General features: G+C 34.9%; 1 protein-coding gene across 1 annotated transcript; it reads left to right on the top strand.

Annotated features, from left to right (window-relative positions):
- The first annotated feature begins 7,770 nt into the window (after positions 1-7,770).
- On the top strand, positions 7,771-11,559 carry LOC140862663 (metacaspase-1). The gene is made up of 5 exons (XM_073265693.1): positions 7,771-8,240; positions 8,997-9,327; positions 10,358-10,478; positions 10,570-10,791; positions 11,296-11,559. The coding sequence occupies exons 1-5, from the start codon at positions 7,880-7,882 to the stop codon at positions 11,353-11,355; spliced, it is 1,095 nt and encodes a 364-aa protein (XP_073121794.1). The 5' UTR covers positions 7,771-7,879; the 3' UTR covers positions 11,356-11,559.
- The last annotated feature ends 11,601 nt before the right edge of the window (positions 11,560-23,160 follow it).

Raw genomic sequence — 23,160 nt, 5'->3', positions numbered from 1 at the left:
AAGAAAAAAAATTCATTTGCATTCTGACGAAAAGTTAACAATTGTGAATTGTCAAATCAAATTGCGTTTCTTCGTTTTCCTTATTCGTTTTCCTAATTTTTAAAATTATATATTTATAATATTGTTGTGAAAAAGTAAAAATTTACGGTAAAAAGTAAAAACTCAAAAACTCAAAATTTATCAAATTCTACACTTTATAAAATTTTTCTCTCTTCACAATTGTGTTTTTCTACACAAATGGAGAGACCTATTTATAGATCTCAATTGGAGATTAGTCAAAAATTAATACATCATTAATTACATCATCACACACTAATTTTCAATATTTTACAACTCAATTTTCAACTTTCAACCTTCAACATTCAACAATAAATAATAATATATATTTATATATATTTTCAACACTCCCCCTTGTGATGATGATCATGATAGAATGACTATCTCCATTACGTGTTGTATACTGCCTCGTTAAAAACCTTACTAGGAAAAACCCATTGGGACAAAAACCATAGTAAGAAAAAAAGAGTGCAGCCACGTAAACTCCCCCTGATGTCAACATGAATGATTCTTCACATATTTCGTAGATTGCGCATCCCAATATTATAAATGTGTTTTCTGAATATCGCCGTGGGAAGTGCCTTTGTGAAGAGATCGGATGAGTTCTCACTTGATTGAATGTAACAGATATCAATATCTTTATTCTTCTCCAGCTCTTGAGTGTATGCAAAGAATTTAGGAGGAATATGTTTAGTTCTGTCACTTTTGATGTATCCTTCTTTCATTTGGGCAACACATGCGGCATTATCTTCATACAGTGTGATTGGATTCTTGTCCACTGATAATCCGCAAGAAGTTTGGATATGCCGAGTCATTGATTTAAGCCAGACACATTCACGGCTTGCTTCATGTAGTGCAATAATATCGGCATGATTTGATGAAGTTGTAACAAGTGTTTGTTTCTGTGATCACCAAGAGATTGCAGTGCCTCCACGAGTAAATACATATCCGGTTTGGGAACGTGCCTTATGTGGATCAGATAAGTATCCAGCATCAGCATAACCAATTATTCTCTGATTTGTATCTTTTGGATACAAAAGTCCCAAATCCGTCGTTCCTCGTAAATAACGGAATATATGTTTAATTCCGTTCCAGTGCCTCTTCGTTGGACATGAACTGAATCTTACCAATAAATTTACTGCAAAAGATATGTCTGGTCTAGTGCAATTTGCAAGATACATAAGGGCACCAATGACACTTAGATATGGTACTTCAGGACCAAGAACAACTTCATCATCTTCACATGGACGAAATGGATCCTTTTCTATATTCAATGATCTGACAACCATTGGAGTACTTAAAGGATTTGATTGATCCATATTGAAACGTTTAAGGACCTTCTCTGTATAATTAGACTGGTGAACAAAAATTCCACATTCTTTTTGTTCAATTTGTAAACCAAGACAATACTTGGTTTTTCCAAGGTCTTTCATTTCAAATTCTTCCTTCAAGTATAACATCACTTCTTGAATTTCTTTATTCGTTCCAATGATGTTTAAATCATCAACATATACAGCAATAATCACGCATCCCGATGTTGTTTTCTTGATGAAAACACAAGGGCATATTGGATCATTTACATATCCCTTTTTCATCAAGTGTTCACTTAGCCGATTATACCACATTCGGCCGGATTGCTTTAATCCATACAATGATCTTTGTAATTTCACAGAATAAAATTCTCTGGGTTCTGAACTTTGTGCTTCTAGCATCTTAAATCCTTCAGGGATTTTCATGTATATATCACTATCAAGTAATCCGTATAAATAAGCTGTAACAACATCCATTAGACGCATGTCCAAGTTTTCAGACACTGCTAAACTGATCAAATACCGAAACGTAATTGCATCCATAACAGGAGAATATGTTTCTTCATAATCAATTCCAGGTCTTTGAGAAAAACCTTGTGCAACAAGTCGAGCTTTATATCTCACTATTTCATTTTTCTCATTTCTCTTTCGAATAAAAACCCATTTGTACCCAACAGGTTTAACACCTTTAGGTGTAAGGACTATAGGTCCAAAAACACTACGTTTATTTAGCGAATTTAATTCAACCTGGATGGCATCTTTCCATTTTGACCAATCCTTTCGAGTTTTGCATTCACCAAAAGATTTTGGTTCATTATCTTCATTTACGATGTCACATGCCACATTGTACGAAAATATCTCATCAATATCTTGTACATTCTTTCGGTTCCATATTTTTCCAGTATTAATATAATTGATAGAGATTTCATGATTCTCGTCAGTTTGTGGTTCTGACAAAATATTTTCATCATCGTGTGTTTCTTCTGGAACACCATTTTCTATTTTCTGATCATCATTTTTCTCTATGTATTTTCTTTTCCGAGGATTTTTATCCTTTGAACCGATTGGCCTTCCACGCTTCAGGCGTTTTATGACATCATGAATGTCTTCATTTTGTTTCTTTGGAATTTCAACTCGAGCAGGGGCATTTACAGCAGGTATATATGATTTTGTTACCCCTTTTGTGTCTGCAAATGCATCTGGCATTTGATTTGCTATTCTTTGCAAATGCACAATTTGCTGTACATCTTTATCACATTGTTTAGTTCTAGGATCCAAATGTAATAATGATGGTACATACCATGTGATTTCTTTTTCGATGTGTTTCTTTTCTCCCCCTAACATTGGGAAGTTATTTTCATCAAAATGACAATCAGCAAACCGTGCTGTAAACACATCGCCTGTCTGAGCCTCAAGATATCTAATGATTGATGGACTATCATAGCCGATATAAATACCATTCTTTCTTTGAGGTCCCATTTTTGTTCTTTGAGGTGGTGCAATAGGCACATACACCATACATCCAAAAATTCTCAAATGAGAAATATCTGGTTCTTTGCCAAATACAAGCTGCAATGGGGAGTGTTTATGATATGCACTTGGCCTGATGCGAATCAATGCAGCAGCATGTAAAATTGCATGTCCCCATATAGAAATAGGGAGTTTCGTTCTCATAATCATTGGTCTAGCAATCAACTGCAGACGTTTAATCAATGATTCAGCTAATCCATTTTGTGTATGAACATGAGCTACAGGATGTTCAACAGTAATTCCCATCGACATACAATAGTCGTTAAAAGTCTGGGAAGTAAATTCTCCAGCATTATCAAGTCTTATTTTCTTGATCGTATATTCGGGAAATTGATTCCGCAATTTTATTATTTGAGCCATCAATTTTGCAAATGCCACATTCCGAGTGGACAATAAACATACATGTGACCATCTGCTAGAGACATCGATCAATACCATAAAGTATCGAAATGGTCCACATGGTGGATGAATTGGCCCACAAATATCACCTTGAATACGTTCAAGAAATATGGGTGATTCCTTTTGGATTTTAGCTGGTGATGGTCTTATAATAAGTTTCCCCAGAGAACATGCTTTACACTGAAACTTATTATTCTGAAAGATCTTCTGGTCTTTCAGTGGATGACCACTTGTATTTTCTATAATCCTTCGCATCATTATTGAACCAGGATGTCCCAATCGATCATGCCAATTTGTTAGTATTGAAGAATTTCCAATAACCATATTTAATTCGATTGGACTTATATGTGTATAATGCAATCCAGTAGGGAGCATTGATAATTTCTCAACTACATATTTCTTTCCTGATTTATATGTAGTAAGACACATATATTTCTCATTTCCTTCGGTTATTGTTTCCGTATCATAACCATGAGAATATATATCATTAAAACTCAACAAATTTCTTTGTGATCGTGGTGAATATAAAGCACTATTTATCAGAATGGTTATGAACAGCCTGAGCTATTAATTCCTCTAAATTTGGGTGATCTCCATTCTGATTAGCCATCGAAACTCTTTTCCTTCAAATTCCCACAGACGGCGCCAATTGATGATGTCGGAAAGATACATGCAAATTATAATATGTTACAATTTAATTGCAGAATAAAACAATACATGCAAAATATAATATGTTTTACAATATAAAAATTACATTGTTACATTCTTTTCCCACCAGTACATTTAGAGGGTGTTTGACTAAGCTTATTAAAAAGAGCTTATAAGCTCCTAGTGCTTAAAAGTTGTTTTACGAGCTTATAAGCTGTTAGAACTTATTTTAAAAATAAGTTGTTAAAGTGTTTGGGTAAACTTATTTTAAACAACTTAAAAATGTTGATATGTTTGGTATTATAAGATCTTTTTATTGTCAAAATTACCAAAAAGGGTATAATTCTATGAAAATAAAATTTTGAGTTATACACATACGAAAATAGTTTTAGAATAAACATATATTAAAAAATAAAATTGTTTTAATATTTTACTTTAGAAAAATTTATGTGATTTGTAATTTTTTTAAAAATAATATTTAATATTTAATATTTAATGGGTGGAGGATATGATGGAGATTTATGAAAATATTCAAGGATATTTTAGAGAGATAGAATATTAAAATAAGATCTTTTTGAAAAAAGTACCTCCCCACTTACTTTTTTAAAAACAACTTATAAGCTGTCAAACAACTTATTTTGACAGCTTATAAGCTGTTTTTAAAAAAATTTGCCAAACAAAATTTGAGAGCTTAAAAGCTCTCAAACAACTTATAAGCTGTTTGAAAGAGCTTTTAAGCTCTTCCAAACACCCTCTTAATCAATATCTTCGAAATCATTCAAAAAGTAGGCAGCGTCTAAATTCATTGAACCACTTGCATGGTCAATGTTTTCAGTAAAATTGGTCTCTTTTTCTTTCCCCTTTATTGAATCTTTATAGAGCTTACACAGATGCTCAGGGGCTCGACAAGTTCTTGACCAATGTCCTGGAGTGCCACATCTATAACAAACACTCTCAGTTCTTTTTGGATGATTTTCATTTTCACCCGTATTATCATGCTGCCTCTTTTGTGGGTGGTTCGTGACGTTCCTTTGAGATGAGTTATTGAAATAACTATCTCTTTTATTTTCAAATCCACGGCCTCGACCACGACCGCGATCATTTCTACGCCCACGTCCACGCCCACGTCCTCGTCCACGACCTCGACCAAAATCTTGTCTATATCTTTGATTTTGGTTTTCATTTTTACTTACGACATTTGCTTCAGGAAATGCCGTTGAACCAGTAGGTCTGGACTGATGATTTCTCATGAGCAATTCATTATTCTTTTCCGCCACGAGTAAACATGCGATGAGTTCTGAGTATCTTGAAAATCCACGCACTCTATATTGCTGTTGTAGAGTTATATTTGATGCGTGGAATGTGGAAAATGTCTTTTCAAGCATTTCCATCTCAGTAATATTATGCCCACAAAATTTCAGCTGTGAGACAATTCGATACATCGCAGAATTATAATCACTCACCTTTTTAAAATCTTGGAATCTTAAAGTATTCCATTCATCTCGTGCGGTCGGAAGTATAACTTCCCGTATATGCTCAAAACGTTCTTTTAACCCTTTCCACAAAATCATTGGGTCTTTTTCGGTCAAATATTCACATTTCAACCCCTCATCAAGATGTCTGCGTAAAAATATCATCGCTTTTGCTTTATCTTGTGAGGATGATATGTTATTTTCTTTGATAGTTTCGTTAAGACCCAATGACTCGAGATGCATTTCTACATCGAGGGTCCATGACATATAATTCTTTCCGGTTATATCAAGTGCAATGAATTCGAGTTTCGCCAAGTTCGACATGGTGGTACTAGAAAATAACAATGCATTTTATTAGTTAATTTCCATAAATATGACAATACAAAATAATGAAAGAACGTAAATTACAAGTGCGTATACAAATAGAGAAAAAATATGTGTTGGAAAATCGCTGGTGAGTAAAAGACTCGTGAGCATGATGATCATAGTCGTTATGAAAAATATCCTTATAAATGTCATCATCTCCATCTTCGAAAAAACCGAGGATAAAATATTTTGAGAGAAAGAATGAATTTGGTGTGATTGAAAATGAGTTTGAGTGAACATATTTATAGGGCAAAAACTAGCCGTTTTGTTACCGTTTGTGACCGTTGGGGGTAAAGAAAAAATTGAGTATGTGTTGAATAAAAATTCGTGATAATCATGTAATGCATATAATGATAATCATAATTAAATAATTATGTATATCATATCACATTATTATAAGGTCAGTGTCGTAGACAGCTTTTTATATAATGTTGTGAAATTATACCAATATAGTTATTATAAAGTCAGGTATAGTATATCATATCACATTATTATAAGATCGGTGTCGTAGACAACCTTTTATATAATAACATGAGATTATACAAATATGGTTAGTATATAAATACACAATAATATATATCATATCACGTTATTATAAGGTCAGTGTCATAGACAACCTTTTATATAATAACATGAAATTATATATTAATATAGTTAATATATATAATAAATATATATCACGTTATTGTTTAAAAACCTTAGAGGCTTTTATACTTGTCGTATCCCTTACCGGGAGTGTGGGATGTCGTCTTAACATCCTCCCAGGATTTATAACAAGTTTTGAAAAAAACTTATTTTTTCATAACATGATATTATATTAATATATACACAATAAAAATATATAAACAGTAAAATAAAAATTCTTACTTGTTGAATATTTTTGACTTCTTCTTGTATTTTGGAGCGTCGGAAAATATAGAGAACCTTCGAGCGATCGTGCTGATAACGTGTTGTGAAAAAGTAAAAATTTACGGTAAAAAGTAAAAACTCAAAAACTCAAAATTTATCAAATTCTACACTTTATAAAATTTTTCTCTCTTCACAATTGTGTTTTTCTACACAAATGGAGAGACCTATTTATAGATCTCAATTGGAGATTAGTCAAAAATTAATACATCATTAATTACATCATCACACACTAATTTTCAATATTTTACAACTCAATTTTCAACTTTCAACCTTCAACATTCAACAATAAATAATAATATATATTTATATATATTTTCAACAAATATAAAATAATTAATAGATCCCACAATATATAATAATTATAATATATATAATAATAATAAAAGTTTTAAAATTATTTGGGGACCCACCCAAAAATGGGACCCTGGGCGCGTGCCCTGCCCGCCCTTCCCCAAGGGCCGCACCTGAATATATCATTAATTATGTTTGTTTGTAAAAATAAGAAGCACATAAAAAGAGATATAGTGTTCATTTAGGTTTTCACGTTGACATTAAACATTAACACAACTACACAAGGAGGTTCTAGAATTGTAAGTTGCTCTAGGAACGTTCGGGCTATCCTACATCACCCGGGGTGAGGATCACCTGGTGCATCATAGCATCTCCCCTCTAGGTAGAAATAAATGTGATAAAGATTATCTGATGTAGCATAACATCTCCCCTTTTAGATAGAAATAAATGTGATGATTAAAATATATATATATATATATATATATATATATATGATTTATGTATACTTTACTATTTTTTTTAAAAACAATATACTATATTATTGACATTGTTTGGTTTGATGTATTTATAATTTATTCTAATCAATTTCGCATTATTTTCGTCATATTATTTATCTTTTTTTAATTAATAATTTTACATCAATTAAATCAAATAAATTATAATCTATCTATCAAATCAAATAATATATTAACTAATTTTTCTTATTTATTTTTAATTTACATTATATTACTTATCCATTACTTATTATATCATACAAACCAAACGTAGTCTAATTAATACGAAAGAGATCCAAAAATCCACCTAAACCTCTCCGCGTTGTGTTTGAGAGTCTGTATTTTGACCATTCTTCCTTTCCAAACCGGCGATCATTAGAGCACTCCCGCCGCCGTCGCCGCCATGTTCATGTTAGTTAATTGCTCCAACTGTCGCACTCCATTGCAGCTGCCGCCCGGCGCCCGATCCATCCGCTGTGCCATTTGTCAGGCTGTTACGCAGGTAGGCGACCCTCGTAACGCTCCACCGCCACCACATCAAGCGCCGCCGACTCAAGGACCACCACCACCTCCCTCTCCTTACAACCACGCGCCTCCGAATCCCCCGCCGAATCCTCACGGCCGTAAAAGAGCTGTGATCGTTGGTATATCCTATAGGTTCTCCCGCCACGAGCTGAAGGGGTGCTTAAATGATGCCAAGTGCATGAAATATCTCTTGATGAATAAGTTCCAGTTTCCAGAAGCTTCGATTCTTATGCTCAATGGTAAATCAAGAAAGATTGTGAAGAATCCGTTTCTCTTTTGCAATTTTTTTGTCCTTTTGTATATATGTGGCTATTTGTGTTCTCTTTTCTCGAAAAGTTTGGGAATTGACACAAAGATGTTTAGTGCTTTGGTAAAACTTGAAGTGCTGATATCTTCTTTGTTTTCCCTGGACTCTTGTGATTTATGCTGTGGTACTTGATGAGTGCTGGGAGAATTTTCGATGCAAACATTGTTAAAGGTTAATTCCTGCTACATTGTGGGACTTCTTCCATCGATAGACTAGTGGGATACTCTGATAATGCTAAATTGATGCTCTGTGGTCTTGTCTCTATTGAAACGTTCTTATTCGTTTTTGGTATCGAGGAACTCATTTGAGCTATTTCTTTCCCACTATAGAATGAAATTAGTTAGAAGAATGAAGGTGTAGGTGTTTTCATGAGTATGAGGGGATTATTTTTTAACTTCAGGAAATCAGAGTCAAGCTCTGTCTTACCCTTTTAGCTGCCCCCATCTGAGGGGGGATTTCATCATTTTTCTTGTGGCTGTAGGTGCATTTGGTTTTGGTCCTTGTGGCCACAAGTACTATGAAGTGGATGTTTTTTCTTTGCGTTGGTTGCTACCACCATGTTTTGTATTTAAAAAGGTTTTTAGTCAGTAATTGTCATGGAATAGGGGAAGTTGCACAAAATGGTTTCTATCATGGCATTTTCTGAATAAATGGTCTCTCATGTCTTTCATATTCAATCCAAATGCAGAAGAAGAAAGAGATCCCTACAGAATTCCAACAAAGCAAAATATGCGAATGGCATTGTATTGGCTTGTACAAGGATGTCAACCAGGAGATTCCTTGGTGTTTCATTATTCTGGCCATGGTTCAAGGCAAAGGAACTACAATGGAGATGAAGTTGATGGATATGATGAAACCTTATGTCCTCTTGACTTTGAAACACAGGGTATGATTGTAGATGACGAGATTAATGCATCTATTGTGAGACCTCTACCTCACGGTGTAAAGCTCCATGCCATAATAGATGCTTGTCATAGCGGAACAGTTCTTGATTTACCGTTTCTATGCCGGATGAATAGGTAGGGTTAAAACACCTTTCATCAAGAGTAGCATAATCCCGTGTTTCTATCATGTCTAGAAGTAGAATGGTAGTGCTTTTCTGAATCACGACTGGTAGGTATCTCATAAAATTATCGAGAATAAATGGTGCCAAAGTAAGATATCACATCATACTGTCATCTGCCAAAGATATTAGAGAAGTGAGGGTTTAAGTTGCCAATAAATTCATCTCGCTTTCAGTGTTATCTATATTTGTTTTACCCTCATTTCCCCTTATACAGGCAGCAACTAATAGTCCTCATAATTAGCTTGAGATATAACACTTAATGGAGTCGGGCTTTAATTTTCAAGCTATTACGTGGCCAAGCCCATTATTTCTCTAAATTAGGGTACTGACACCAGAACCACTAAATTAAAGTGGGAAAACTGTGGGCACTTGGTTCCTAGACCTGGAATGTTTCTTGGGTTTGATATAAATGGAATCGGTACTCATTTAAAACTGAAATAGGTTGTTTCTTCAGTCACTTACCTGGTAGGGTAATATTATGTTCTTGTTAATCTTGTTTGGGTATCCATTAGTTACTCGTGTCAATTGGGGTGCACTGAAGGGTAATCCATTAAGGAGTTTTTTTTTTTTGGGCATAAAACTGAACCTCGTAATGACCAAGTGTGTTCCTCACTTTCACAAGTTAATCATCCAAGAAAAGGCTGGTTGGAACAAAATATCAATGCCTTCAAGTTTCAACCTGCTTAAGGTGATGCTGTTCTATGATCAGTGTTACAGTCACCATCTCATTGCTATTTATGAATTATTTCTTGAAGAGACATTACCATGACACAAAGAGGAATTTTATCTGGTGTTTGATCAAAATGTCAAGCGAACCGTGGGAAGTATCTAGAATTTAAGAATGCTTGGAGGCTGGTGTTTTCATTGATTTGTAAAACGAGAGTTCTTGAAAGTTGAAATTTCTGAATGCTTTCAAGGTGGCATTTAGTCAAGTAGACTCAGAATAATGATGCTCATCCTGGATGCTACTTATGTCAAAACAGGAGTGGACAATATGTATGGGAGGACCATCGTCCTCGATCGGGTGTGTGGAAAGGATCAAATGGTGGTGAGGTAATTTCGTTTAGTGGTTGTGATGATGATCAAACTTCAGCTGATACCTCTGTAAGTTCAGAATGTTGATAGGAAAATTAACATATTATTTTACGGAACAAGAAACATATTAAGCTTCTTTTTTTTTCTATCTTTCTGTTAGGCCCTATCAAAAATCACTTCAACAGGTGCCATGACCTTCTGTTTTATTCAAGCCATTGAGCGTGGGCATGGAACCACTTATGGGACCATATTAACTGCCATGCGTACAGCTATTCGAGATGCTGGCAGTTCAGGAGGTGGCAGTCTTGGGGATGGTGCTGTTACATCGCTTCTTACAATGCTTCTCACAGGAGGAAGTGTTAGTACTGGCGGCCTCAGACAGGTACTGTTATAAATCAAAAGATATGTTTTGGAATTATTCTTAGAAAAAGTTTATAGCTTATTCATCCTAAATCCTAATATATTTTCACAGTTGTAAAAGTGTCGTGAAATTCTATGGATATCGAGAATAGATTATAAGAGTCCTAGCTCTTGAATATTTTGTTAGAATTCTCTATACAACATACTTTATTGCTTTAAAATTCAGCATTTATATTTACATAAAAATTTGTGTATTTCCACGCAGCAATGATGCATAAAACATGTAAGAACTCTAAAGTTTTCAAAACCACGAGTTGGGACCAAACTTTGTTATGAATCACGTACGATGCTATTCCTATGTAGAGCATCCTATGGATGTTTTTCTTCAACAAATGTGATTCTTTGATCAAGCATTGTTGTTTATGTTTAAAATCTAGAAGCTCTTCTGATTCAGTGCATCTTTTCGATTGTCTTTTTTGTTGGCATAGCCACTGTTCATGATCTTATTCGTTTTTCTTGTCAACAGGAGCCACAGTTGACTGCATGTGAACCTTTCGATGTATATGCGAAGCCATTTTCGTTATGATATTTCAGTTTTATTCGGACATCGTGTCTGTGTTTTATATATCTATTACATTTTTTAAAACTTTTTCCCTCTGATCTCGTTGTTTTTCTGTTTTCTATATATGCATTATGCTAAAAGAGGATATTCTTTGTTGATTGTGTATATGTTTTTTGGAGAAAGATATTGTGTTATGTTATTAGTGATGTATTGCTCATTTGATCTTTATATTTTTCATTTTGATTTTCTCAAATTTGAGTTGGACATCATTTCTTTAAGAATATTTTGTCCAGCTCTTGGTATTTTCGAAATGTGGTAGTATTCTCTCAATATACAATCAATCTCAACTTGTTAATGTAATAACACAATAAATCACAAAATCAATAATCATAAAACTATATAATCTTGCTTCTTGGTTGAAGGAAAAAAAAAAAAAAAACACTTCAATATGAATATACAAATAAATAAATAATCTAATAATTCAATATGTGATCTTTGATCTTTTATTTTTAATGTATGTATATCTTCAATCATTTATTTTTAATGTATGTATATGAAAAAGTGCGAAGAAATCATCAAAAAACGCGTAGAATTAAAAGAATCAAAGATATTAGAAAACTCGCTGAAAGTTCATGCCATTTCATGAAAACAGTACAGATGATGTCCCCCGCGTTGCTTGGAAATTCCATGACATAATTTTTGGAGCGAAAGTTTCCTCTAAATCTTTCGTTTCGAGTTTTTTTCCCCGAAAATTTTCAACAATTCCGGACATTAAGGTATTGATGCAACATGAATGCATGTGTAGGATCGAACGCTTGTCGTTTTACCAAAAGTTATAATTGGTGGTAATGAAACAACTCAAATGTTTTAAATCATAGTTGTTGGTAATGATGCAAGTCAACTTTTTTAAATCATACAACAGCTCAAATATCATGCTCGATTTCTCCACCCAGTAGGGACAATTATTTCACCTCAACTATATCTCTGTCATTAATTGCATTCCATGCAATCAATGAGAATCAAACTCATGACATTGACTTTGATATCAATTGTAGGACCGAGCGATTGCCGTTTTACCAAAAGTTATAGCTGGTGACAATGATGCAACTCAACTCTTTTGAATAGTAAATCAACTTAAACGTCATAGTTCGATAGTTAAATCCAGCAAGGACAATTATTACAACCCAACAACATGTGATGTCAAAAAATAATTTACACCCTACATCAAGAGGGGTAGTTTGTGACTTTAAATTTCATACCTTTAGACTTTCAAATAGATTTTGTTATTGTGTGTTTAAATCAAAATATTATTATTATTATTATTATTATTTTTATTATTATTATTATTACGTGTTTTGATATTTTTTAAAATTATATTGGTAACAAATAAAAATCAAATCGGATAAATCGGGTTAGTTTAATTCGGTTCAAGTTGATAAATTTTTTGACGGGCCTTGCGTCAACCGCACCTGAACTTATTCGACCCTCGAGTTAGTAGAGATGCCCCAACTCGAAATCGGTCGAGTTGGTGGAAACACTCCAACTCAAAAGTCAAAACCCATAAATAGCATAACTTCGTCACATTACATAAAAAGACTTTCTTTTTCTCGAACACCTTACAAGGTTGTGAAAATAGATTTACACGTGTGCATTAACATAACATAAGGTTTTTCATAAATTATGAGAGTTTTTTTTTAATAACTAATAAAAAGATTTCGATTACCAAAATATGGCCACTGTTTCAAAAACAAAACCTTAAAAGTATGCATTGTCATTTTAAAAGGGAGGTAAACTGCGCGACATAATTTTTCCAGCAATTTTGCTTTCCGATCATTGTGATTTTTACTCATGTATGCACACTGCACACACTGAAATACACTGCACGTATATATGTTGGAAATTTTGTTTGGACAAGTATTGGAAAAATTGGTGTGAATGAGATTAATACTCATTGTCCCACATTGGTAAAATATGGGAAATGATGACAATATATAATACATAAGATGAGACAAGGGGTTGGGGCCCCAAGGGGTACCCATATTTGTTAAGGGAAGCGGACCTAGTTTAGGCTAGGTTCGAACCATTAGCCACGCGCGCCGCCATCGTTCGACCGGGCGTAGGCTGGGCTGGGCTTTGACATGATATAACTTTTTTGGACAAAAATTAATTCAATATTTTATTTTTGTTCCGAAACAGTGCAACCATTCAGCCCGAATCAGTGCATCTTTTCTTGTGAACGGACGCGACTTTTGGGTCCGAACCAGTGCGTCTTTTCAGTCCAAAGCATTGCGTCTCTTTGTCCATGCATGCAGCGAAGAGGTGCGGCTGTCTGATACATCCTTACAACGTCTATAAATAGACACCATATGCATTCATTCCAACTCGCTCATTTCTGATTCTCTTTTCTTCTTTACATACTCATATCGAGTCTGAGTTTCTTAAACACTTTCAAGTGTTCATAGTGCTTCGATCTTGTAGTGCTACTAATCGAAGTTGAAGATAGAGTTCTATCTTGGGAGACACTTTGATCAACCCGTAAGCACCTAGGCGGGCAAATTTGTCTTAAAGATAGAGAGTTAAACTCTCGGCTCGCTATATACTGTGTTGCTGCGTGCATGCTGTTGAAAGATCAATAACAAGTTTAAGACAAATTTCGTATGATGGCTACTGATCCTTCTGCCAAATTCCCGTCGCCCTCTGTTACGCCCCCTGTTACGCCGTCGCTTGTTACACCGGCTGTTGTCACGGCCCCTTCTGCTTCTAATGCGCATGCCAAGAGACCTGAAAAGTTCTCCGGTACTGACTTCAAGACATGGCAGCAGAAGATGTTGGTTTACCTCACAACACTTCATCTTGCAAGGTTTTTGAAGGAAGTTGTTGTTGTTCCGGCACCGGATGCTGACACACAAACAAGATCTGCTTTCGATGCATGGTGTCACGGCGACTTCTTGTGCCGAAACTACATACTGAATGGGTTGGACAATACGTTGTATAGTGTATATTCTGCAACCAAGACTGCTAAGCAACTGTGGGAATCCTTAGAGAAAAAGTACAAGACAGAGGATGCTGGCACGAAGAAGTTCGTAGTCGGTAAGTTTCTCGAGTTCAAAATGGTTGATGCCAAGACGGTGATTAGCCAAGTGCAAGAGTTCCAAATCATCCTCCATGATATAATGGCTGAAGGGATGATGATCAGTGAGTCCTTCCAAGTGGCTGCCTTAATCGAAAATTTTACAGGGGCTGCGCTCGATCCCAGCATTTCATAGGATCGAGCGCATCCTGGGCAACAGGAAAATTAACAGAAACAGGGCAATGCTTCAAACTCCAATCCATAAATCATTCAACATGCATAGCTTAACTTCATGCATTAATCCATAATCAAATCATACTTCATAATTCTATCCTGCTCGATTCCAAATCTAGTAACATGCAATCAATGAACTATCTTCGATAATCAATAGTCATCAATCGAAATCGATTCTAATATTCAATACTTCCAAAACAAATACAACTCATTCGAATTCTAACATGATTTCAAAACATAAACTAGATTGGCATGCATTTCCAATTCTATTTCGAAGTCTCACTTCTAATCTTCATTCTCGTTCTATCCCTGTCGTCTCTGACTCGATCCTGCCCCACCTGTTGCCAAGTACACATACAAACAAAGACAACAGCCGGATAATCCGGTGAGAATACAATTCCCAGTAAAAGAGACAACATGCTATATCAAATAAACATATCAAACATGATATGCATCAATTCACCTCGTATATCAATTTCAGATATAATTCAAGTAATTCATTCAAGTACTGAATTAAAATGATATGCATGTCTTTAAAACTTTTGGATTATCAGACTCAGATAATCAAATGGAATTCTTCTTTCTTTCTTTCTTCGGTTTGGGATCCCGAGTTTAAAATATCCAACAATCACACCGAATACCCTCTCGAGGTGGACGAGGCATATTTTAATCCTCTAGACTCCGGAGCATTATAGAGAGTGTTTCTCAACAATTGATAAAAATCTGGTAACCAATGTCACTCAACTATAATCACCAGATCGTCTAATTCAAAACGAATAATCATTCAGCTCAATATGAATGCATATGTCATCTCATGCATTCAATCATAAATTCAATAACCCATTCAAATAAGCATTCAATCATGATTTCAACTAAGCATTCAATCATGATTTCAAATAAGCATTCAATCATGCAAGTATTTCTTTGGAACACTCGAATCCAGTCTAATTCGAGTTAATCGTTCCATTCAAGTCTAAGTCGTCTTTTACCTTATTCACTTCGAAGGTACTTCAATCTGAAAATCAATAATAAGGATAATAATCAATATCCAAAACAATTCATTCAAAACTCAATCAAACTTCTTCGATTGATAAATAAGAAAATCGATACTGTACCGACTTCAATCTTCCAAACTGACCAAAGCTGCTATCTCGCAACTCTGCTGACTTCAATTCAATCTATCAGAAAAAGTCATAAGGATCAATATCGACATCAAAGGATCAATATCGACATCAAAAGCTCAATCAAACTCGATACGATCAAAACATCGAAACGATATCTAAAACTCAAACTGACGGCATAACGGCTATATTCTGATCAAAACGAAAATGCAGACAGCACTTCAACAATCCAATATACTCATAATCATCTCAATAACATCAAAACAATTCAAATCCTTAAAATCTAAAAGCTCCATTTTCGAAATTTCACAACAAAAATCATATCAATTTCAATCGTCGTTAATTCTTCGAACCGTCTTAAATATACTATCACAGTTATCTCATAATCATCCTCTCCGAATATAAATCAATTCTAACAACGTCCAAAATTTCAAACTTCTCAGAATTAAGATATACTTACTTCCAAACGGAGCACTCGTCGCTGTGATCGTAGATATCAACTTCAGATCAAATTCCAACGGACGGATCGAGCTAAAATGGAAATCCCAAAGCTTGGAATTGAAATGGGGCGAGAGGCGATGGAGGAGAAGGGATGGGAGTGAAAATAAATCCAATTACATGCTTAAATATCTAATAAATCCATTTATTGCATTTTAGTCCCTGAAAATTCCAAAAATTGCATTCTAGTCCCTGATCCAAATCGAATCGGCCCTCGACTTCTAAAATCTCTGATTATCTCAAATAAAGTCCATTAAGATAATTTTGGGGCGTTACAAGTACAATTTGTAATATACATTAGACTCCCAATTATCCTTGCATATTGTTGTTGAGATACGGGTTCACCTCGATTTTTGGATAAATGTAAACTTAAATCCACGGATGATCTTAACGGCGTAACATCATACGCGTTGAATTTCCTAAGTACTTTCTCAATATAATGAGATTGTGTTAGGATAATTCCTTCAGGCGCTTTTACAATCTTAATTCCTAAGATAACGTCTGCTTTTCCCATATCTTTCATATCAAAATGTTTTGTCAACATTTTCTTAGTTTTCATGATGATATTATGATTACTACCCATTATGAGCATGTCGTCTACATATAGACAAACAATTACATACGAGTCATGTGTGTCTTTTATATAAACACATTTATCACACTCATTAATCTTGAATCCATTTGACATTATTGTTTTGTCAAATTTTTCATGTCATTGTTTAGGATCTTGTTTTAGCCCATACAAAGATTTAATGAGTCGACACACTTTTCTTTCTTGACCGGGAGCAATGAATCCTTCTGGTTGTGCCATATATATTTCTTCCTCTAACTCACCATTTAAAAAGGCCGTTTTTACATCCATTTGATGTATTTCGAGATTATTTAAAGCAGCTATTACTATAAGTACTCGAATAGACGTTATTCTCGTAACAGGTGAATATGTGTCGAAGAAATCCAACCCTTCTTTTTGTCTAAATCCTTTGGCCACCAACCTTGCTTTGTATTTGTAATCGAAAAACTGCCACCCTTATGGAAGGAGTTCAAGAATTATTTAAAGCACAAACGCAAGAAAATGGGGCTCGAGGACTTGATCGTCAGGCTGCGAATTGAGGAAGACAATCGCAAAGCGGATATCAAAGCTGGTAAGATGCCGATGGAAGCAAAGGCAAACTTGGTAGAGCCGAACGCTATGAAGAAGAGGAAAAAGTTTGGGAAAGATGTAATGCAAGGGAAAAATAAGAAGTGGAAAGGAACCTGTTGGAACTGTGGAAAAACGAACCACAAAGCCAAGGATTGTCGCTTACCGAAGAAGGACAATCAGTACCGGGCAAATGTGGTCCAACACAAATCTGTGTCTATTGATTTGTCTGAGATAGATTTGTCAGCAGTAATCTTCGAGGCTAACATGGTTGATCATTCCAAAGAATGGTTTATCGATACCGGAGCAACGCGACATGTCTGTGCTGACAAGGATCTATTCTCAAAGTATACTCCTATAAGTGGACGATAGCTCTATATGGGTAACAATGCGACTTCTAAGATCGTTGGATTAGGAAAAGTGGTGATCAAGATGACTTCGGAAAAAGAGCTTACTCTTATTTATGTCCTTCATGTTCCGGAAATAAGAAAGAATCTTGTATTCGGTTCTAGGCTTGTTAAGGCCGGATTTAGAATAGTTTTTGATGCTGGAAAAGTTGTAATCATGAAAAATGGACAGTTCCTAGGGAAAGGATATATAGAAAAGGGACTATTCAAGATTAATGTAATGACTGTACTTCGTGATCTTGAAAGTAATAAAGTTAATGTTTTGAATTACTTGGTTGAATGTTCTAATTTATGGCATACTAGATTAGGACATGTTAACTTCAATACTTTGAGAAAACTTGGAAAACTAAATCTTATTCCAAGGACTAAGATTGATTCAAACTACAAATGTGAAGTATGTGTTGAAGCTAAATTAACAAAAGTACCTTTTCATACCGTGAAAAGAAGTACAATACCTCTAGAACTAATTCACACCGATGTTTGTGATTTAAAGTTTGTACAAACTAGAGGTGGAAAAAAGTACTTTATTACATTCATAGATGATTGCACAAGATTCTGTTATGTGTTTCTTTTAAGAAGCAAAGATGAAGCTCTTGAAGCATTTAAGACCTATAAGAATGAAGTTGAAAATCAATTAGGCAAACGAATAAAGAAAATTCGAAGTGATAGAGGAGGTGAATATGTTGCTCCGTTTGAAGAATTTTGCAATGAATCTGTCATTATTCATCAAACAACTGCTCCTTATTCACCACAATCTAATTGTGTTGCGGAAAGGAAAAACCGTACTCTGAAAGAAATGATGAATGTCATGCTAATAAGTCCTGGACTACCCCAAAACTTGTGGGGGGAAGCAATACTTTCGGCAAATCATATTCTTAACAAAATTCCACATAAAAATAAGAATGAAACTCCTTACGAATTGTGGAAAGTACATAACCCTCATACAAATACTTGAAAGTGTGGGGGTGTTTGGCAAAAGTAGAAATACCAAAGCCAAAACAAGTAAAGATTGGACCTAAGACTGTAGATTGCATCTTCATTGGATATGCAAACAACAACACTGCATATAGATTCCTAGTGCACAAGTCAGTAATTCTTGATATACATGAGAATACAATTATTGAATCAAGGAATGCTGCATTTTTTGAGAACGTCTTTCCTTATAAAGAAGGAAAAGAAAAGAGTTCTTCCGAAAGAGTTCATGAATCCACTAATGAGGAAACTCATGAAAGTGAAGAACCAAGGCGTAGTAAGAGAGCTAAGAGAGCTAAAACTTTTGGTCCTGATTTTCTTAGTTATGCTATAGAAAATGATCCAAGGACCTTAAGCGAAGCATTATCAAGTCCTGACGCTCCGCTTTGGAAAGAGGCCATAAACAGTGAAATAGATTCCATCATGCAAAATCATACTTGGGAGTTAGTAGATCTTCCACCGGGAAGCAAACCTTTAGGATGCAAATGGATCTTAAAAAAGAAATACAAAGCTGATGGAACGGTGAAAAAATACAAAGCAAGGTTGGTGGCCAAAAGATTTAGACAAAAAGAAGGGTTGGATTTCTTCGACACATATTCACCTGTTACGAGAATAACGTTTATTCGAGTACTTATAGTAATAGCTGCTTTAAATAATCTCGAAATACATCAAATGGATGTAAAAAAGGCTTTTTTAAATGGCGAGTTAGAGGAAGAAATATATATGGCACAACCTGAAGGATTCATTGCTCCCGGTCAAGAAAGAAAAGTGTGTCGACTCATTAAATCTTTGTATGGGCTAAAAAAAGCTCCTAAACAATGGCACGAAAAATTTGACAAAACAATGATGTCAAATGGATTCAAGATTAATGAGTGTGATAAATGTGTTTATATAAAAGACACACATGACTCGTATGTAATTATTTGTCTATATGTAGACGACATGCTCATAATGGGTAGTAATCATGATATCATCATGAAAACTAAGAAAATGTTGACAAAACATTTTGATATGAAAGATATGGGAAAAGCAGACGTTATCTTAGGAATTAAGATTGTAAAAGCACCTGAAGGAATTATCCTAACACAATCTCATTATATTGAGAAAGTACTTAGGAAATTCAACGCGTATGATGTTACGCCGTTAAGATCACCCGTGGATTTAAGTTTACATTTATCCAAAAATCGAGGTGAACCCGTATCTCAACAACAATATGCAAGGATAATTGGGAGTCTAATGTATATTACAAATTGTACTCGTCCTGATATTGCATACTCAATAAATAAATTGAGTAGATTTACAAGTAATCCTAGCCATGATCATTGGAAAGCGTTGGAAAGAGTATTTAAATACTTAAAGTATTCAATGGACTATGGATTATATTATGCAACATATCCTTCTGTACTTGAAGGATTTGTGATGCAAATTGGATTTCAGACACAAAAGACTCGAAGTCCACAAGTGGATATGTATTCACCATCGGTGGAGGAGCTGTGTCATGGAAATCCTCTAAACAAACGTGTATAGCTCGTTCAACAATGGAATCAGAATTCATAGCTTTAGACAAAGCGGGAGAAGAAGCGGGATGGCTCCATAATTTCCTAGAAGATATTCCATGTTGAACGAAACCAGTGCCAGCAATAATGATACATTGCGATAGTCAGTCGGCTATAGGTAGGGCACAAAGTAGTATGTATAATGGTAAGTCAAGACACATACGTCGAAGACATAATACCATTAGGCAGTTGATCTCAAATGGAGTTATCGCAGTAGATTATGTAAAATCAAAAGATAACTTAGCGAATCCATTGACAAAAGGTTTAGGTAGAGATCAAATAAACTGCTTATCAATAGGAATGAGATTAAAACCTACAAAATTAAAGAATATTCTTAGCGGAAACCCAACCTTGTAGATTGGAGATCCCAAGATCTTGGTTCAATGGGAAAATCAAGTTATGAATGTTCGCTTGCACTTAGAACTTTGTTATATTCTCATTCCTAGGATAAAAGTGCAACCTGTGCAACTAGTGAGGTTAAGTTTTAAACAAAATTTTAATGATTCCTATATTTCTATAAGAAATAGAGTATGACAGGATACTCATATAATAGGAGGTCACCTATTTAAGTGTGAAGACGGGCCGCTTCAATAAAACACTTAAGAATTCAAGATGTTGTCCAGGGCCAAAATGGACAAAACTGTGAGAACAAATAAAGTGTGAGAACAAAATTATTGTGTGAATACTGTTGTCTTGGTTTACATCAACAGCTGAATAGTTCAAGACATCAAGTTCACTAGGCAGCCTAGTAAATCCGATAGTATTTCACTAAGGAAGGTTCAAAGCCGCAAGCTACCTCTCCCCATGCAATATTTTTTCGCAAGAAACTCTGTTTTAGCATATGCATACATATTCGCATAAATCACATTCATGTGGGGGATTGTTGGAAATTTTGTTTGGACAAGTGTTGGGAAAATTGGTGTGAATGAGATTAATACTCATTGTCCCACATTGGTAAAATGTGGGAAAAGATGACACTATATAATGCCTAAGATGAGACAAGGGGTTGGGGCCCCAAGGGGTACCCATGTTTGTTAAGGGGAGCGGACCTAGTCTAGGCTAGGTTCGAACCATTAGCCACACGCACGCGCCGCCGTCGTCCGACCGGCCGGCACGACATGGACACGGGCGTGGGATGGGCTGAGCTTTGACATGATATAACTTTTTTGGACAAAAATTAATTCAATATTTTATTTTTGTTCCGAAACAGTGCAACCATTCAGCCCGAATCAGTGCATCTTTTTTTTGTGAACGGACGCGACTTTTGGGTCCGAACCAGTGCGTCTTTTCAGTCCAAAGCATTGCGTCTCTTCGTCCATGCATGCAGCGAAGAGGTGCGGCTGTCTGATACATCCTTCCAACGTATATAAATAGACACCATATGCATTCATTCCAACTCGCTCATTTCAGATTATTTTTTCTTCTCTTGCATACTCATATCGAGTCTGAGTTTCTTAAACACTTTCAAGTGTTCGTAGTGCTTCGATTTTGTAGTGCTACTAATCGAAGTTGGAGATAGCGTTCTATCTTGGGAGACACTTTGATCAACCTGTAAGCACCTAAGCGAACAAATTTGTCTTAAATATAGAGAGTTAAACTATCGGCTCGTTATATACTGTGTTGCTGCATGCATGCTGTTGAAAGATCAATAACAATATATTCATCGTACACGAACACACATATATGCATGCATGCACACTTTCATCCAAGAACCATCAAACTCTTCATTGTTGATGAGTACGTAAACCATCTTCAAATTTCCAAATAACTTAAACTGGGTGGTGGTGGTGGTGGTGGTGGTGGTGGTGGTGGGTTGAGGGATTTGAGATGTAAAAGCTAAACATATGAGTTGAGGCTAGTGTTAAACATCGTTTTCTTCAAAAGAAGTTGCCTCGCTCTTGGTTCTTTTGGAACGTGGCAATCTTCTCTGCTATGTTTGGTGTGCATGATAATGTGGGATTATGACTTTTTTTTTTGAGTTATTATTTGTTTGGTACATTTTTTAGTGAACTCGCTCAATCATTCCTTTTTGTGATTAGGTGGAATAAAGTATGGGAAAATAAATCCTTCTCTGCCCCTAGTATTAACAATTCATCTTTTAAACATTTCTATTGTATCCAAAATTGACCTTTAGCTTAGAAACAAAAAGCCCAAACAAAAGATGGTTAATATTGCAATTAAAATATGTTAGAAGGGTAATTTAGTCAAAAGGTGAAAAGATTCTTAATTTATACCACCCACAAAATTTATACCAAAAATAATACTATTTTATTACTCATATATATTATATTTCTCTATCAATCATATTTTAATCATTTATTTACTAATAATTTAATAATCTCGTCATCCGAATCAAACACATTATGGAATATAACAATTTCAAATTGTGATTATAACACAATAAATCACACGTTCAATAACCAGAAAACGATATAAACTATATTTTTCGTTGAAGGAAATGCAATACACTTCACTATAATCATGCAATCGAATTAAAGATATGGTAATTCAAAGTGTAAAATGATATTTGATCTCTTAAGTTTAATGTTTATTGTTTGCATAGACATGTTATTTCAACATATCAGGTGTCTATTGAACCAAAAGAGCTGAAAAACCCATCAAAAGACGTATTTGAAATGAAAGAATATCAAAAAAACTCGCTGAAAGTTCACACCATCAATTTTCTGAAAACAATTAAACGGCACCCTTGCACCACCTAAAAAGCAAAAACACATCAGCTGTACGTTGGAGCGTGAGTTTTGTTTCAATTCTCCGGCATCAGTTTTATTTACTTAATTTCAGTTCTTCAAGTCTGAAATTTCAAACATTTGTT

This window comes from Henckelia pumila, chromosome 4 (assembly GCF_033568475.1).
Source record: "Henckelia pumila isolate YLH828 chromosome 4, ASM3356847v2, whole genome shotgun sequence".
Lineage (NCBI taxonomy): Eukaryota > Viridiplantae > Streptophyta > Magnoliopsida > Lamiales > Gesneriaceae > Henckelia > Henckelia pumila.
The sequence above is the reverse complement of the archived record's forward strand: the minus strand, read 5'-3'. Positions and strand labels throughout refer to the sequence as shown.

What these genes read in the sequence shown, in the direction of transcription:
- LOC140862663 (XM_073265693.1), top strand. Translation starts at nt 7,880, where the DNA reads ATGTTCATGTTAGTTAATTGCTCCAACTGTCGCACTCCATTGCAGCTG. An exon ending in TTCGATTCTTATGCTCAATG is followed by an intron (nt 8,241 to 8,996) that starts GTAAATCAAGAA and finishes ATCCAAATGCAG; the next exon opens with AAGAAGAAAGAGATCCCTAC. An exon ending in TTTCTATGCCGGATGAATAG is followed by an intron (nt 9,328 to 10,357) that starts GTAGGGTTAAAA and finishes ATGTCAAAACAG; the next exon opens with GAGTGGACAATATGTATGGG.